This window comes from Tursiops truncatus, chromosome X (genome assembly GCF_011762595.2).
Source record: "Tursiops truncatus isolate mTurTru1 chromosome X, mTurTru1.mat.Y, whole genome shotgun sequence".
NCBI classification, from domain to species: domain Eukaryota; kingdom Metazoa; phylum Chordata; class Mammalia; order Artiodactyla; family Delphinidae; genus Tursiops; species Tursiops truncatus.
The window spans coordinates 16,885,822-16,902,437 of NC_047055.1; the positions used below are offsets into that span (position 1 = coordinate 16,885,822).

General features: G+C 48.5%; 1 protein-coding gene across 1 annotated transcript in view; it reads left to right on the forward strand.

Annotated features, from left to right (window-relative positions):
• Positions 1-4,746: 4,746 nt before the first annotated feature.
• Positions 4,747-16,616, forward strand: part of GPC4 (glypican 4) — a 108,739-nt gene continuing 96,869 nt past the window's right edge. The window contains exon 1 of the mRNA XM_019919063.3: positions 4,747-5,418. Coding sequence (XP_019774622.1) covers positions 5,259-5,418 — 160 coding nt within the window. The 5' untranslated portion in view covers positions 4,747-5,258. The remainder of the gene's footprint in view (positions 5,419-16,616) is intronic.

Consider the following 16,616-nt stretch of genomic DNA (forward strand, 5'->3'; position numbering starts at 1 on the left):
TCTGAGAGAGAAGGAAAAGTAAGGCAAGCTTCAGGCACTAGAGAAAGAATACTGAAGGGAGGTCAGGAGTAAGGAGACAGGAACAGACCACACACATCAACTTCTTCAAAGTGGCTGATCCTTCAATTACTGGTACTTCTGTAAATTTCCAGAGGGACCAAGAGGAGAGGGGCCACCATGAAACAAACAGCAAATTGGGATGAGTGTCCTGAGGGACGTGCATTGCCTTCTGCTTTCTTCGCCTGTGTCTTTCTCCATGTAGATATGGATCTTACCTCCCCAGGCAAGATGCCAGCTCCTCAAAGGCCTCTGGTCTTTCAAGTTTCTAGGGCCTTCGCAGAACCAACTTTTGTTCACAGGAAGTGGTAAGAAGACACTTCTTGCTTGGTTGCTTGAAAAGGAGAGGTGTGCAGCGAGGGAGGAAAGTTACTTGGTGAGATCTAGGCTGAAGACAGGCTGAATTTGTCCAGGAAGCTTTTAAGAGTTCTGAAGTAGTAACTAATTTAAAAATCAGGAGATTTCAGGGAGTTCCCTGGTGGTCTAGCGGTTAGGATTTGCTGCTTTCACTGCAGTGGCTCGGGTTCAATCCCTGGTTGGGGAACTGAGATCCTGCAAGCTGTGCTGCCTGGCCAAAAAAAACCCCCCAAAATCAGGAGATTTCAGATACAATTCTAGGTCTTTGTTTTCCCCTGGGATACTGCCCATCAGGTGAACCTGTACCCTTGCAGGCAACAGGCACTTACACAAAAAGCCTAAAAAGCCTTTTGGAGGCCGGGGGTCAAGGAATCCTCAGAGAAATCAGGACCTCTGCTAAGGCACAAATGTGGTAGTCATTTTATAAAGACAGTGCTCTGGAGGCCTAGAAGCAGGAGCCATTAGCTCTGCTTGGGGGGATCTATGAAGGCTTTCCAAGAAGAGGTACTATCTCAGCTGAGTTTTGATGGATGAGTATGAAGGACTTGTCCAAAGAATGGAGGGGAATGAAAAGGTATTCCCAGCAGGGGCAGGGTGAGGATGCAGGCATGATGGAGAATGATACAGGGTTGGAGAGGCCCAGTGAGAAACTTGGTAATGTAGACTATGGCCCAATAGCAAAGATCCAGAGCTGCTGAATGACTTGGCAATTGACCTGGAAAGCAATAGGGTACCATGGGGGAGAGGGGCAGGGTTAAGCAGGGGAGGGACATCGTTCAAGTGATGTCAAAGGCTCACTCTGATGGCTGTGGGAGGGTTGGGTATGGTAGGGGGAGAGACTAGAGGCCCACAAGACCTATCCTAAGGGAGGAAGCCACATCCTACTCTTTGTCCGCCTATTTGGCAACCAAAGCAGTTTCCCAGCAGGCCAAGAGAAGGGCCCTCAAAGCTGAGAGAATGGACCTAACTCAACTAATTCTTAAGGACAGCAGCAGCGAGTACATACTTTGTTCCCTCTGCCCACCAGCGAACATACCCCAGTGCTGCATCAGGAGAAATGCCTCACCTGGGAAGACCAACTGTACCACAAATACAGTAAACCGTGAACTCCTTTCGGCTTGTGTATCTCCCCTCTCTCTAGGGCTGGGCAGCATCTGGCACATAGTAGGTGCTCAATAAACATTTATTAATCTGAAATAGGGACATTCATATGGGATTCAGTCAAAGGCCTTACATTTTTTTCAGTCTTGGTTCAGCCACTCAAGAGCTCTGTGGCTGTGGACAAGCCACATAACTTCAGTGAGACTCAGTTTGTTGATTTATTATTATTATTATTATTAATTTTTGGCCACGCCGCATGTCATGTGGGATCCTAGTTCCCTGACCAGGGATCAAACCCGCACCCCCTGCATTGGAAACACGGAGTCTTAACCACTGGACCACCAGGGAAGTCCCTGCTGATCTATTTTAAAAATCAGTATGGGAGTGTGCCTGGAAGCACTTTGCAAACTCTAAAGTACTATATGACCAAAAGTGGTGTGTCCATAAAATGGAATACTATTCAGCCATAAAAAGGAAGTGCTGACACATGCCACCACATGGATAGGTCTTAAAAACATGATGCTAAGTGAAGGAAGCGAGATGCAAAAGGCCACATGTGACATGATTCCTTTTATATGAAATGTCCAGAATTGGCAAATCTATAGAGACAGAAAGCAGCTTAGTGGTTGCCAGGGGTTGGGGAGAGAAGGGAATGGACTTAATGTGTTTTCTTTTGAGATGCTGCAAATATTCTGGAACTAGATAGCGGTGATGGTTGTGCACCATGGTGAACGTACTAAATGCCACCAAATTGTACTTTTTTTTTTTTGACCGCACTGGGCAGCTTGCGAGATCCTATTTCCCTGACCAGGGATGGAACCCAGACCCTGGGAGTGAAAGCGTGAGTGCTAACCACTGGACCACCAGGGAATTCCCTGTTAATGTATTTTATCACAGTTTTTAAAAAGCCCCCCAAAAGGGCTATATGAAGTTTAATCATCCTGAGAAGTTGTTGATTCTTGCACTCTACCTGCAGACCCCAATCCATTTTTTGGCATTCAGAGAACTTACAGAGTAGATACACCTCTACTAAGGAGCACAGGAAAACTGGAATGGGAGTGGGGGGAGGGAAGGGGGAGCTTCGGGCCATCAGAAAAGGGAAGCTGGATGGTATTTGTTTCATAGATTGCCAGTTGTTCACCCTGTTTGTATTTACATGAAAGGAGGCTTTGAAGTGGGAGCCCGCCTCTGAGCAGGGCTTGGGGTTCCTGGCTTGCGTGGTAAAGTTCAGACTTGTCCAGATCCGTTTCTAGCCAGAGGTTACTGTTTCTGGTGGAAAAGGCTTAAGTTTTGGTTAATAATACACGAACAGGAAGAGCCGAGTAAACTGGGGGGCAAGGAATGAGTTCCCCCTGGACTTGGTATGAAAGGAAGCTTTCTCTGATTTGGGCTTCATAGTTTGGGAGTATCTTTTTCTCGCTTACAGTGGCTGGGTTTCATTTTATTATTAATGTTGGTTGCATCTCAGATCGTATCCTTTTTGGTAAAGAACATCTTTGAGTAAATGCATCAATCAATGAAAGTTAAAAGTGCTCTGGGCTAAGCCCTAGCAATGCCTTGAGGACCTGACGGTTATCCGTTTAAGGAAAACCTGGACCATTTGAAAGTCCCTCGAAAATGGCAGGAAATTCATCTGTAGCTGAGTTTGCTTATTTAGAAAGACTCCTCTCCTAGCTGCAGAGTTAAATGTTATGCCAACCCACCGAAACTGGAAATTTAAGTCCCACTTATAGACGGGTCACAATCTGTCTGTTTCTGCTGATGATCTCCAAGAGTTAATAAAATGTAGAAGAGTCTGCAGTGGGCTTTCAAAACAACAGCTAGCTACTTTCTACAGCTCCTCACAGCCAACCATGTCAACGAGGTTCGCAAACAACAGTGGAGGAAGTCTCAACAAACCCCATGAGGGTGATAATTGTAATGATGGTTCATATCTTCACCCTATGTAGTTTTATGGGAATTGAGAGTCTAGCCAAATAATAAGTTCCAGCCCCTTTTATCTGCCCAGTTCCCAGCACACTCCCGAGGTGTCTGAGGCGCTTCTCACCCTAACCTCTTACAGCAGATTGTAACAATAACAACCGTAATGACAAGTTCTCAATCTGCACAGTTCCCCTCATTAAAGGAGCCCTAGAAGCTTCAAAAACACTCATTAATGGAATGTGACAAAGCTTAGAAGGTGGGAAGACTCACCCATTTCCAGTTTTCAGGTGGCTAAGTGGAGACAGGGACCCGGAGAGGTGTGAGACTCTGTTAAGAGGCTTAAGGGCAGAGGGGAAGGGGGTTCCTGGGCTACCTTTATTCCATGTGACCTGGGAGTCAAGTCCCGGGTTCTGGACAGCCCCCCCTCCCCGCGGCAGCTACATGCTATCAGCAAGTCGCTTCTCTTCTCTGGGCCCCAGTTTCCCTTCGTGAAGGGGGGTTTGGGCCAGAAGGTTTCCAAGGTCAACCCTGAATTTGCTCTGCGGTTGGCAGGGCAGCGGTTCTCCCGCTTCAGGGTTTGATTAGACCTGTAGCAGAACCAGACTGGGGGCTGGGGGGGCTGAGAATGCCTGCCAGGTTTCCGAACAGGTCGGTGCTCCATGAGCACCGTCTGACGGAAAGCAGGTCTGAGGAGGCCAGGTGAGGCTCTAGGGCCAGCTCGGAGTCCCAAGTCCCTCTGGTGCCCGCTTCAAACAATGAGATTAATGCCAGCGCTTTCCACTCCTAGCCCAGGAGCTGGGCGGTTACGGGCGTCCTCCAGGCTGCGGGGCTGTAGCAGCGGCGGAGGGGTGCTGGTGGTTAGGTATCGAGGCCGGAGGGCTCCGTCCGGCTTTGGCCCGCGGGCAGCGGGTCAGGTGGCCGCGCGCAGAAGGCCTAGGACTCGGACGTGGGTTTCAAGTCCCCAGCCTCTCGGTCCCCTGGGACTTGGGCCCTTCACCCCGGAGAAGTCAGCCTGTCCTCCCCGGGTTGGGGGCGGCGGGCAGGCTCCCCGCCTCCCGGGAGGAGGGAAGGAGGGAGGAGTCCCGCGGGGCGTGTCGCGCGAGGGCGTGTCGCGCGAGGGCGCGTTGCGCGCCCGGTGCGGGCCCCCTAGGAAGTGGATTTGGACGCTCCGGATCCAACCCCGCTTCCAGGTTTTCTCCCGTCCCGGCCCTGCTTGCTCCCGCCCGTCTCCGGCCCCCCCGCCGCCCGCCCCCTCCCCCTGAGTGCCGCCCGCTGGGCCAAGTTTGTGGAGCGTCGCCGCGCACGCCGGCCAGTCAATCAGCGGCAGAGCTGAAGAGGGCACAGCCGTGCGGCCGAGGGCAGAGCGAGCCGAGCCGAGCTAGCAGGGCGGACCAGCGCCGGGCAGCCCGAGCCGCGCGCCGCGAGCGCCCGCCGCCGCCCCTCACGCCCTCCTCGGCCTCCGCGGCGCCTGCCACCTTCCCCTCCTTCCCCGCGCCCCTGTCCCGCCTCCGGCCAGCCCGCCCCGATCGCTGCCCCCGCGGAGCCGGGAGGTCACCGGCCCGCGCCTCCGCTCCCCTGGGCCGCGCACCGCCTCCACGCCCTCCTCCTCCTCCCCGGGCTGGGCGCCTGGCACCGGGGACCGTTGCCTGACGCGCGAGGCCCAGCTCCACTTTTCGCCCCGCGTCTCCTCCTCCTGCTCTCCTCCTCCTCCTCCAACTCCCCTCGCCCTCAGACTCCGCTCGCGAGCCCCCGACTCCGCGCCCGCCCGCCACTTTCCGTCCCGCCCCGAAGGTGGGAGCGCGTCCGCCCCGGCCGGCACCATGGCACGGTTCGTCTTGCCCGCGCTGCTCTGCACCCTGGCCGCGCTCAGCGCCGCGCTGCTGGCTGCCGAGCTCAAGTCGAAAAGTTGCTCGGAAGTGCGACGTCTCTACGTGTCCAAGGGCTTCGACAAGAACGATGCCCCCACGCACGAGATCAACGGTAGGTGGGAGTCCCCGGGAGGCGAGCGCAGAGACGGGAGAAGGGGCCGCAGAAGCCCCCTCGCCCCGCCGCCCCTCGCGCCGGACGCAGGTAGCCGAGACGGAGAAATGGGCAGGCGCGCCGGAGCGAGCCCCGACGCAGAGCGTTCGCTGCGGACGCCGGGGCCCCGGGTGCGCAGCAGGCGGAGGGGCGCCGCCGAGTTACCCGGCGGCACTCCCGCGCTCAGCTTCCTTCCCCCACCCCCCCTCCCGCGGTCTCCCTGGTCCCAGGAAGCCCCAGAGGACTCTGGCCCGCAAAGTGCGTGTCACCGGCTCCCTCGCCTTTTCCGGGTTGAACTCCTTACTGGGCTCCCCGCTTTGTTGTGTGGGTGACGAGAGGTCGGGTAGGGTGGAGGTTGCCAGGTTCCGGGGGGCGCAAAACGTGGAACTTGATGTTTCATTGATGTTCTTTAAAAACCCACTCCCCGCCTCTCTTCCACCGCTGACACGGATTAGGAGTTTTAGTAGCTACAGCGGCTTTAGAAGTGGCCTTTAAAAACCAAACGACTCTCCCTCCACTCCTCCAAACCCTGACTTTTGGGGACTCTCCTGCTTTCCGGAACGTGTTGGACGAGAAGGGTATTTCCCCCCCTTTTCTTTATTTCTCACCCCATTTTAAGGGTTAATTGCACTTTAAATTACAAATCTTTGAAAGGACTGATTACTGGAAGCCTGAATCTCAGTTGGGAGATGGTTATGCAAATAGAGACCGCTTAGCCTGTGAAAAAGTTCACCGGGTTTCGGCGCTGGGGGTGCGTGGGGTGTTTGTGAAAGCCCTTGCAGCGCTGGGAAGGCAGCTTTGCGGCGGGTGCCCTTCGCCCCTCCTCGCCAGGCTGGCGGCGGTGGCCGGGCCGATCCCCTCTGGGTGGCACTCATTCGCAGAGGCCAACTGTTGCGCGCAGTCCCGCGGGCCGCGCTGGGGCCAGCGGCCGCGCAGGTAGCCTCCTCGCCCCGAGGGTTCGGAAAGAACCACGAATCTAGCTGGCTGATGGCCAGCTTAACCTAACGGAGAAGTGAGCGATTCGAGCCCCGGGGGCCAAGCCTCCATTCCAAACCTTTCATGGAAGTGAGCAGAGCGCGCCTTTGCCTCGCGGTGTTGGTCACCCGGGTGGGGCGGGCAGGGGGCCGGCAGCCAGCAAAGGAAATACTGTAATTTCAACCAGGCGCTTCCAAAGGCTTAGGAAGACTTGGGGGTCATTTTTTGGGAAGGGCTATTAATAACCTTGGAGATTAAGTGCAGTCATCAATTACATAAAAATTACAAAGGTAGTTGAGGGAAGTTGCTGGGCACTTTTCTTGTGTGACCGGCATCTATCTAGAAATAGAACCTAAGAAATGGTTGGAGCAGCCTAGGACCCCACGCACCTTGGGAGTTATCAAGTAACTCGCACGTTACTGATTAGAGACTGTTTGCCCTTGAGCTGCTTTTTTGGGGGGGAGCTCACGTCTGTCTTCACAGCGGCACGATTTTATTGGTTGTAGAGCCCTAAGAAGCCCTCTTTCTTTCCCCTCTCCCTTCCGCCCCGCTCGAAAAAGTAAAGTTGAGTTAGTAGCCACTGAAGCTTGGGGGCTCCACAGGTCAGACCTGGGGTCTTTGTGCCCTGCACGGTTTGGGCCCGGGGCCCAGTGGAGATGATTGGCGTGAAGGTTACAGTTGTCATTCCCACATTTTGAAGGGATAGATGCAGCGATGCACTTAATGGGAACGTGACAAGTTTTCATCTTCTGCTCGTGCAAAACAATATGTGCCTTTGAGGTGGACTGGAGGCGTTCGGGGAGTGGGCTGTGAAATTGTCCGCCCCACTTTCTCCAGCTGTGTTCTGTGCAGGCTTGCAAGGGCAGGACATCTTCCCCCGCCAGCATCTCAGGAAAAATGAAGTTTGAAGGGTGCCCAACGACAGTGCTAGGTGTTCCCTTTGATTGTCATGGTCCCCAGAAAACACCTGAGGAATGTTTTTGCATAAATATTTCTCTGGACATATTCCCCCTAAAGATAAGAGCGTTATTAGTGACCAGCAGCAGGAAATGGAAGCTAATGTGCTCACACCCAAAACATTTTATTCTTTTTGTCTTGTCCTTCATCTCCCTCCCAGGGCTGCTGCTTTTATTTCCCCTTTTGAATGACCTACTGGACTGCATTCTCCCGAGGAACAAAGGAAGTGCCTTTTTAGCTGGAATCCTTGGAAGACCACCAAGGACTTTAGCTCATGCAGTGCAATTTCGCACCACTTTCAACAATAACAAAAATGCATGACTGAATGGCTCAAAAATGTGGAGTGTTAGAGGCATTCATTTGAGTCTAGGACACTGTCACAACACAGACAGACCCAAGTAAATACCTTTAGACGGCCAGTATAGAAACGGGGTAATCTTTACCATCACCCTGGCCTCTCCAGCTGCATACATTGTCGTTGTCTTCCCTGGGCTCCACTCAGATAATTTTGGTCATTTGGGAGAGCATAGTCAACGTAGCGACTTGAATGAATTAGTTGCCAGGCACTTTCTTTGGTTGGGGGTGTGTGCGTATGTTTTCTTAAGTGCAAAAAGTCCAGGATTGTTTTCCAGGCAAAGGGTCACAGTGTCTGGGTGCCTAGCCCCAAGTTTAAGGTTTGATTCTTGATGGCCTTGCACTTGCCTTCTAGAGGTTTGAAGAGGTTTTGAGAATACTCCACGTTCTTTAAGGAACGGTTCAGTCTTTTTAGATTATAATTAAGATAATTTGATGTGCTCTCAAGGGTGTTGGGGAGTACAGCATGCTGACAGGGCTCCGACCTAGGTCCTGCATTGCCTATCCACTTGACCCCTGAACTTAACCAAATAATGTGTAGCCCAGATGCCATGATCAAAAGGGATCTTTAACACAAAGGATGGGTTTTTGTTCAGCTTCAATGGGCATATCTTTTGGAGCACCTACTGTGTGCGAAATTCTGTGCTTAGCATCATGGGGGCAGCAAGAAGGACGGGAGGGCCTCTGCCACCAGGACCTTCCCAGGTGATAGGGAGATAAGCCTTGCACACACACGATTGGAATACAACATGGTGTGCGATAAGGACCATATGAGTGGTACAGATGAGGAGAAAGGAGTACCTGGGGAGTTCAAGGGAGAAGGGATTTGGGACTAGGATATTAACTTACTAATGGTAGTTCAATAGTAAAAAAAAAAAAATAGTATTTATAACAAGGAATTGTAAAATCTTACCATTCTCATTGCACCTCCCTCCGTAAGGACAGGATAAAGGATATGCAATAATTGGCATTTATTACTAATCTAATCTTTGCTTGTAATTGTCTTGAAGAGTGAGGCAGTTGGTTAGAAACCTACTTCACCTTGCCAAAGGTCCCTTCCACAGTGACATCGGATGATACCAAGGAGAACTTTGCATCACAGGTGTGATTTGGGAGTTTTTATTTTCCTGTTCCCATTTACGCTCATGACCAGTGCACCTGTGAGTGTGCACGCATGCGCACATGTGTACCTCGGAGGGAATCACATAAGCTGTTAGGATTACATGGGAAAACATGTGCTGGAGAAGTAGGAATACTTCCTTTTTTTTTTTTTTTTTTTTTTTGCGGGGCCTCTCACTGCTGTGGCCTCTCCCGTTGCGGAGCACAGGCTCCGGACGCGCAGGCTCAGCGGCCATGGCTCACGGGCCCAGCCGCTCCGCGGCATGCGGGATCCTCCCGGACCGGGGCACGAACCCGCGTCCCCTGCATCGGCAGGCGGACTCTCAACCACTGCGCCACCAGGGAAGCCCCAGGAATACTTTCTGATACTGCGTTGATTATTCCATGTAAGACACAGCATATGTCTTCAAGAATTGTATTCCCTCTTACCTACTTTAAGTAGATGAGTTGGATTTTGCAGAGAACTTGTGATTTTTCTCACCTGTCAGTATAGAAATTGTCCCAAGTAGTACAGGGACTATCTCCTGGACATGCTCAAAAAAGAACTTGGTAAAAGTTCCGGCTTATGCAGCTCAATCTCTAGTTAGAACATACAAATATAAAATGTTTGATTCAGCATAATTACTATTTTCGTTTTTTGTTTGACTCACGTTGGGTTGCACGCAATTTCAGGATTAGCTGGAGGGTAGACTGAAGAATGAAAAAGGAAGGTTTTTTGTTGTCTCAACAAGGGAAACATCAGTGATTATCTAAGTCAGTTGGGAAGGGGTCTGTGGCTCCCCAATAACATCTGTTTTAGCCCTGAGGTGGTTGCCATATATGTTCACCAAAAATGCATTTTGGCTTCAATGAAAAGATGAAAAGAGCTGGTGGCTATTAAGTGCTTTCCCTGGGCCTGGTCCTAAACAAGATCGTCTCATTTAAAGTCCACAGCAACCATATAAAATCAGAATGATGATTATATTCATCATCCCCATTTTACAGACAAACAGATTCACAGGGATTTAGAAATCTATTCGCAGTCTTACAGCTAGTTAATGTTGGAGGTGGGATTTGAACCCTAGGTCTTATCTGACCCAAAGTATAGTCTATGCTGTGTTGTACAGATAATAAGAAAGTACCTTCCCAACTCCCATAGGGGGCTGGTCTTAGAAACATAAGCTATGAGAGGACCAGCAACTAACTGGTAAAAGACCATCATCACAGCACTATGCTGATGCTCTAGTAGAGAGATCCAGTCGTGTCCTTTGCAGGCAAAGTGTTGTACCCAGACAGAGACAATCTAATGTTAACAGTAGAAGGACTGTAAATTGTATTTCCTGGGTCATGGGGAGCCCACGATAGCTTCTGAGGAGGGGAATTTCGTTAGTCAGGCTGTTTCAGGAAGATAACTAGTGGCACTGCAGAGTTCAGGGTTGGTGAGGCAAGGGGAAAGCAGGGAGAGCTGTTGGGAGGCTGTTTTAAATAGTTCTTAACTGCCTCTTGTCTGTTACATCGGATCCATGGTCTTTGCACACAGCTGTCTTGTTTCCTAGTTCATCGTGTGTGCAGGCACACGTGTGTCTTCTTGCCTCAACTGTAAGTAACCTGAGGACAGATGGCAGCTCCTGGCATTTTGTGTGCCCAATGGTACCAGGTGCGCGAGTGCGGTGCAGTATTTGTTAAACGGGTAGGGGGATGACAGATAATTGTATTGCCTTGTCTGGCAGGACACCGGTGCTATCATGGGATTATACTGCCTTGGTGATAGATCATCATCCCATGGTCTCTTGCTCTCCTGGGAAGCTTTTGGGTCTAAACATTCTGAAGTGAAATAAATTTAGAGTAAGTCTCCTAGAAATGTTGTTATAACTTGGAGAATGTTTTTATTCTCTTGGGAGTGTACTCATCTTCACCACTTCATTAATAACCGAGTGTCATAGGCATTTTTCAGAAGCATTCGGAATTCTGTTTTTCTTTCCGCCTTGAGATATACCTCTTTTAAGAAACAAACAGTTGAGACTTGTGATGAGGCAATTTAGAACAAATGGAGAAGAGTAATTTAACACCTTAGATTCAGCATATAGAGCTGTCTGATGCACGTCAATTACCTTTAAAAAAATAAAATCTTAAATTTGTTGTCTTTATCAAGGTGAAGAACACAGGCTTAAGGATATCAATATTTCATATAAGCGGGGAATTCCCTGGCGGTCCAGTAGTTAGGGCTGTGTGCTTTCACCTCCTACGCCCTGGTCGGGGAACTAAGAACCCACAAGCCGTGTGGTGTGGCCAAAAAAAAAAAAAAAAAAGCAGACACTAAAATACGAACAGGTAAAAACTAGCATTTTCAATTCCACTTGGCTAAACATCTGTTGCTTACTATAGAGAACATGAAAGTGCAGAAAATTCATGAAGCAATTCCATCTTGGAGGTAATTTGAAATATATTTAAGTTCTGATGCATTTAATTCAGCAATCTGGTGGGAGAGAAAAATCAAAGAGCTCCATCAACCAGGTATTCAACCTTTGAAAAAGAAACTCTAACAAATGTTAGAAATTAGGAAAAAAATTGAATGGAAGAGTTAAAAAAAAAGTCAATAACCTCCAGGAAGCCTGGAAACTATGTAAAAACATCTTATTGGAAGCCCAGATAAATGTGTGCCAGACATCAAAAAGACCAGCTGCTTGGGGGAAGAAAAAAAGAACCCGGCATGACTAACTGGCAGAGTGAAAGAGGTGCTTCAGGGAAAAAGGCATCTTTCACAAAATGGAAAGTTTAAGCCAGCAGAAGAGGGAAGTCCACGAGGTATGGCAGGGCAGGTACAAACTAGAAATTAAGTGAGCTGAAAGAATCAGAGGTGAGCCTTGCCAGGGATTTGAAAAAGGGCCCATGTGATGATAATGGTGAAAAGGGTGGGCTGAGTCCAGCCTCTTAGAGGAAAAGCAATATGGCTTCTTTAAGGGGCAGCCATGCCTGATTAACCTCCCAGAGATCTTTGAAAGAAGCAAGTGGGTGGATACAGGGAAACAGACCTAGTTTAGATTGTCAAGAATTATGCAATGGGATTCCAAGACGGAGTATATTCAGAAAATGCATTTACTTTGGGATAGGTGAGGACATTGGGTTATTGAAAAGAGGAAATAATGGAGGAAGGGCGGGGGAAGAGGGAAGAAACCCCACTGTCCTAGGTGGAGTAGTTTACATGGAAAGGCCATGGTTTCTTGAAAAGAGCAGTTCTAGCCTAGCTCTGTGACAAATCAGTTGTCTTGATACCTTTGGTGAGGTTCTTTCTCCTCGATTTGAAAAATGGGAGTGGGGTTGTTAGAATACTGGATTACATCAGTGATTCTCAACCCTGGCAACGCTTTAAAGCACCTGGAGAGCCTTTTTTTTAAAAAAATAAATTTATTTATTTATTTATTTTTGGCTGTGTTGGGTCTTCGTTGCTGTGTGCGGGCTTAGTTGAGATGAGCCGGTGCTATTCTTCATAGATGGAAGGGAACTCACAGAGATTCTGTGATTCTGAATTTTCCAATGAAATTCATCACAAAGTGTTATCTCAGAAGAGAGCTTTGATTTAGACCCAGTGCATGCTTGTTTCAATTTTGGCTAACTTGGATTTCAGAGGAACGTCTGGTTTATTTATTTATTTATTTAAAAAATTTATTTGTTTTATTTATTTATTTTTGGCTGTGTTAGGTCTTCGTTGCTGCTCGCGGGCTTTCTCTAGTTGCGGCGAGCGGAGACTACTCTTCAGTTGCGGGGCACGGTCTTCTCATTGCAGTGGCTTCTCTTGTTGCGGAGCACGGTCTCTAGGCACGCGGGCTTCAGTAGTTGTGGCTCGTGGGCTCTAGAGCGCAGGCTCAGTAGTTGTGGTGGTGCATGGGCTTAGTTGGTCCGCAGCATGTGGGATCTTCCCAGACCCGGGCTCAAACCCGTGTCCCCTGCATTGGCAGGAGGATTCTTAACCACTGCGCCACCAGGGAAGTCCAGGAACATCTGTTAAACTTGGGAAAAATATTTTTTAATCAAGACGCAAGTATATGCCATAACCAGTGATGCTTTGCTGAGGGTGGAGAAATAAGACTAGGACATTGAGAGTACTTTGGAGAGAACTAGACAGGAATCCAGCCTTGCTGTTGTTTATTGATTGTCAGTGTGCTAGGTGATACTTCTTCCCATCTCTTTATTGGTAAAATAAAAGAAATCTCTTTATCCCTTACTTTAATGTCCTCTTTGCCATGTGTTTATTCTCTTCAAGTATCTTATCAAGAAATAGAAGTACAGTAAATCCCTAGGCTTCTGGTCGGCACAACCATCCAGAACACAGCTGGGAATGTGGAAGTAAGCAGAAAAGCTAAATGATGGAAACAGCTGTCATAAAGCCCATGCATTCTACTTGGAGAAAAGGCCTTCAGAAATTTGTCATCCGCAATCATTGATTTTTTTTTTTTTTTCGGTACGCGGGCCTCTCACTGTTGCGGTCTCTCCAGTTGCGGAGCGCAGGCTCAGCGGCCATGGCTCACGGGCCCAGCCGCTCCGCGGCATGTGGGATCCTCCCAGACCAGGGCACGAACCCGTGTCCCCTGCATCGGCAGGCGGACCCCCAACCACTGCGCCACCAGGGAAGCCCCGCGACCATTGATTGAATAGCTCTTCTATCAAGAGCAGAATGCTAGGTGCTGGGGATTCAAAGAGTTCCTTTAAAACCAGAATCAAGCTTTTTTGAGGCACTTACATTCAAATTAGGTAGATAGGGTTTAAATGTGGGAAGATAGAAAGTTTAGGTTACCTGGCTTCCCAGCACTACTTGCTACTCCTTACCTGATTAGGAGTAGCACGTAGTGCTGGTTGGGTTGTGGACCCATCAGAGGAAGGGATGGGTTTGGAGGCAGGCAACCACTGGACCGCCAGGGAAGTCCCTCAGGGCAGTATTAAATAATTGTATATTCTGATTTAAAAGTTCCGAAGGTTTTTTTTTTTTCTTTTTCTGCACCATGTAGCTTGTGGGATCTTAGTTCCCCCACCAGGGATTGAACCTGGGCCCTCAACAGTGAAAGCGCAGAGTCTTAACCACTGGACCGCCAGGGAATTCCCAGAAAGTATATTTTAGAAAGAGTGGACATCTTCTAAATACAAAAAAATTGCTCTTGAAAGCACATTACCTTTTTAGAGCACCTAGTTTCCCAACAGTGCTGGGTCAATAAGGAGTAAATTCTGTGTGTCACTTTGTCCTTTTCTGGAAAAAAAAGTATTTTAATATTAATATTAATACCACTGAGTATTACTAATTCAGTGGTTTACTCACTTCAGAGCTTTTGGTTGGTGATTTTGTTCCTCTGCACCTTGTCTTCTAATCCCCTTAGAATGTCAGATACTGCTGTTACCACCTGCTGTGCTCAGCTTGGGAAACTGACATGCTGACCTGAAGCCACTAAAGGCAAGAGTTGGTTTTGAGTTAGAGGTGACAGGTTTAAATATGTGAATATTGGTTTCCCTTTTATACATTTACCAAACTAAGTAAATGGATAATCATATTTAAAGAAACACTAGAAGTTAAGGACGGGAGTACTGTATTAAGAATGAGGACACATTTGAGGGTCCTTGTCTCTGATGAGGTGGCTGTTGGAACCTTTAAAGGAAAAGAAGCTGTTGCTGCCCGGTCACGGCCATGTAGCTCCAGCTTTTATCACACTGCCCGGCACATGGTAGGTGTTAGAGAAATGTTTGTGGTTCACAAAGAAGTTCAAGCATGATTTGTGACTTTTGTATTCATTCTGGGAATGAATATTTCTATTCATCCATCCCTTTTAATTCAATTAACTTATTTTTAGCTATTTATTTTAAAATTTCTAATACGTTTAGTCCTAGATGCCTAAGTGAGAAAGAGAATCTTTTTTTTTTTTTTTTTTTTAGAATGTAGTGTTATTTCTCAGCTTGCTCAGAGGTGGGAGCTAAGTATTTCATGTGGTTTGTTTTAATCCTGGTAGACAAATGGTTGCTGCTTCTTACATTGTCTGTTCCAGACATTAATAGGAACTCTGCTGTACCTGCAGAGGTACTTCTAGAAAAAATAGCCTTTGCTCCTGTTCCTTTCTTTAGACTCTCAGCCAGGTGTTTGCGTCCCTCCCCTTCCCCAGGCAGTTCAGGTTGGGCCCCAGACAGGGTTGCCCTCTTTGTCTAGTCTAGCTCAAGGTCACCTGGTCCCCACTTCATCCCAGCCATCTTTTCATGCCAGTCCTTTCTCCTCCCAGCTACTTTGTCCGTTGGCTTTCGCAAGCCTCTTTAAGCCTGGCTTCTTTCTTGATGTTGGGCTTCTGTCTACAGGAGCAGACTGGGAAGTGGTTTCTTTTGGACTGCAGAGGTTTCCTTAGTTCTCCAAACCCTTGACGTCGGCATCCCAGCAAGCATCAAGCCGCAGAAAAAAATTTTCCCTTCAGTTATTGTTTCTATTCCACCAGCCGGGTTTGTCTCCGTTGAGTTTTCAGTCTGGTGTTTGGTTAGAGATGAAAACAAAGAACTGTGTCCTTGCAAACTGCAGTGTGAAGCATGTGGTTAACAGTTACACTTGCAATGGTCCAGCCTGAGTGGGAGTATCATTTTTCTTGGCAGTCACTTCACAGAAAGTCCTGCTTCTTTGGTGCCAGAATAAGCAGTCATTGCATTCCTTACAATTTATAGTCAAATTATTATCTACTATTGTTAAAATTGCCTTAATTATGGAATATTTCCCCACGCTAAGATTTTAAAAAGCAACGCAAGACAACTTTTCACTGGTGTACTTCAGAAATAGTCCTTAAAAATCACTCTCTGACTAGGATGTCAGAGGCTATGATGAGGAATAGTTTTTTGTTTTTATGAGGAGAATTTTTTTTTTTTAAGGGGAGGAGTGCAGTGGGTTCACTTTAAACCGAATCCTAACTAACTGCCCCCAGCTGGCTGGTTGGTTAATATTCTGCCTTGTTTATCCCCAGTTTGGAAGTAACTTTCTTTTTCCCCTGCCTCTTCAGGTCCCACAAGCCTGGATTCATTCTGGGAAGAAGGCTTTACTGGTGGGAGGTGGGTTGATCATTAAGCAGTGTGGCGATGGGAGAAGATGGTCTTGTGTCTTTCAGGTTGGAGGGCAAATGAAGAAATCAGAACCTTCCAAGATAAGACACTGTTCGTTTTCTTGGGATCAGAACAAAGGTTTAGGTGACTGGGTGGGCAATGTTTCTGTTTAGATGCTCTCTCAGAATCTCTGCCTTTGAGCTCTGCTTTCAATATGGATCCAAGAATCTGTCCTCTTCTCTACCACCTCGGTAACTACTGTCCTGATCTCATCTCCCATCACCTCGTCCCTGGATGATCACAGCTGCCTCTGACGAGTCTCTCCGCTCTGGCTCTTGCTCCAGCCTCTTCCCCACCAGTGTGTTCCCAGCACATTAGCCAGCGTGATCCTATTCTGTTAAACCTCACTCTGACCTTATCACTTGTGCTCAAAGTGCTCCAGTGACTCCCATTGCCACCCAGACCGAAAGCCAGAAGCTTAGGAGGCCTTACAGGGTCTGCCTCTGGCCCCCTCCCATGCCAGCCTGCGCTTTTTATAATTTTCCCCCATATACTGGTCTGTCTTCCTCAGCAGGGCTGGCTCCCTCACAGGGTTCTGGGCTTTGCTTACCTATCCCCTTCATGGAGGAGCCTTTCCTGACCTCCGTGTAAGCTAGAATGCCTCCCACAGACACTTTGTCCCTCTCCCCCACTGCTTTGTTCAGTTCTCACAATCTGACCTAAGG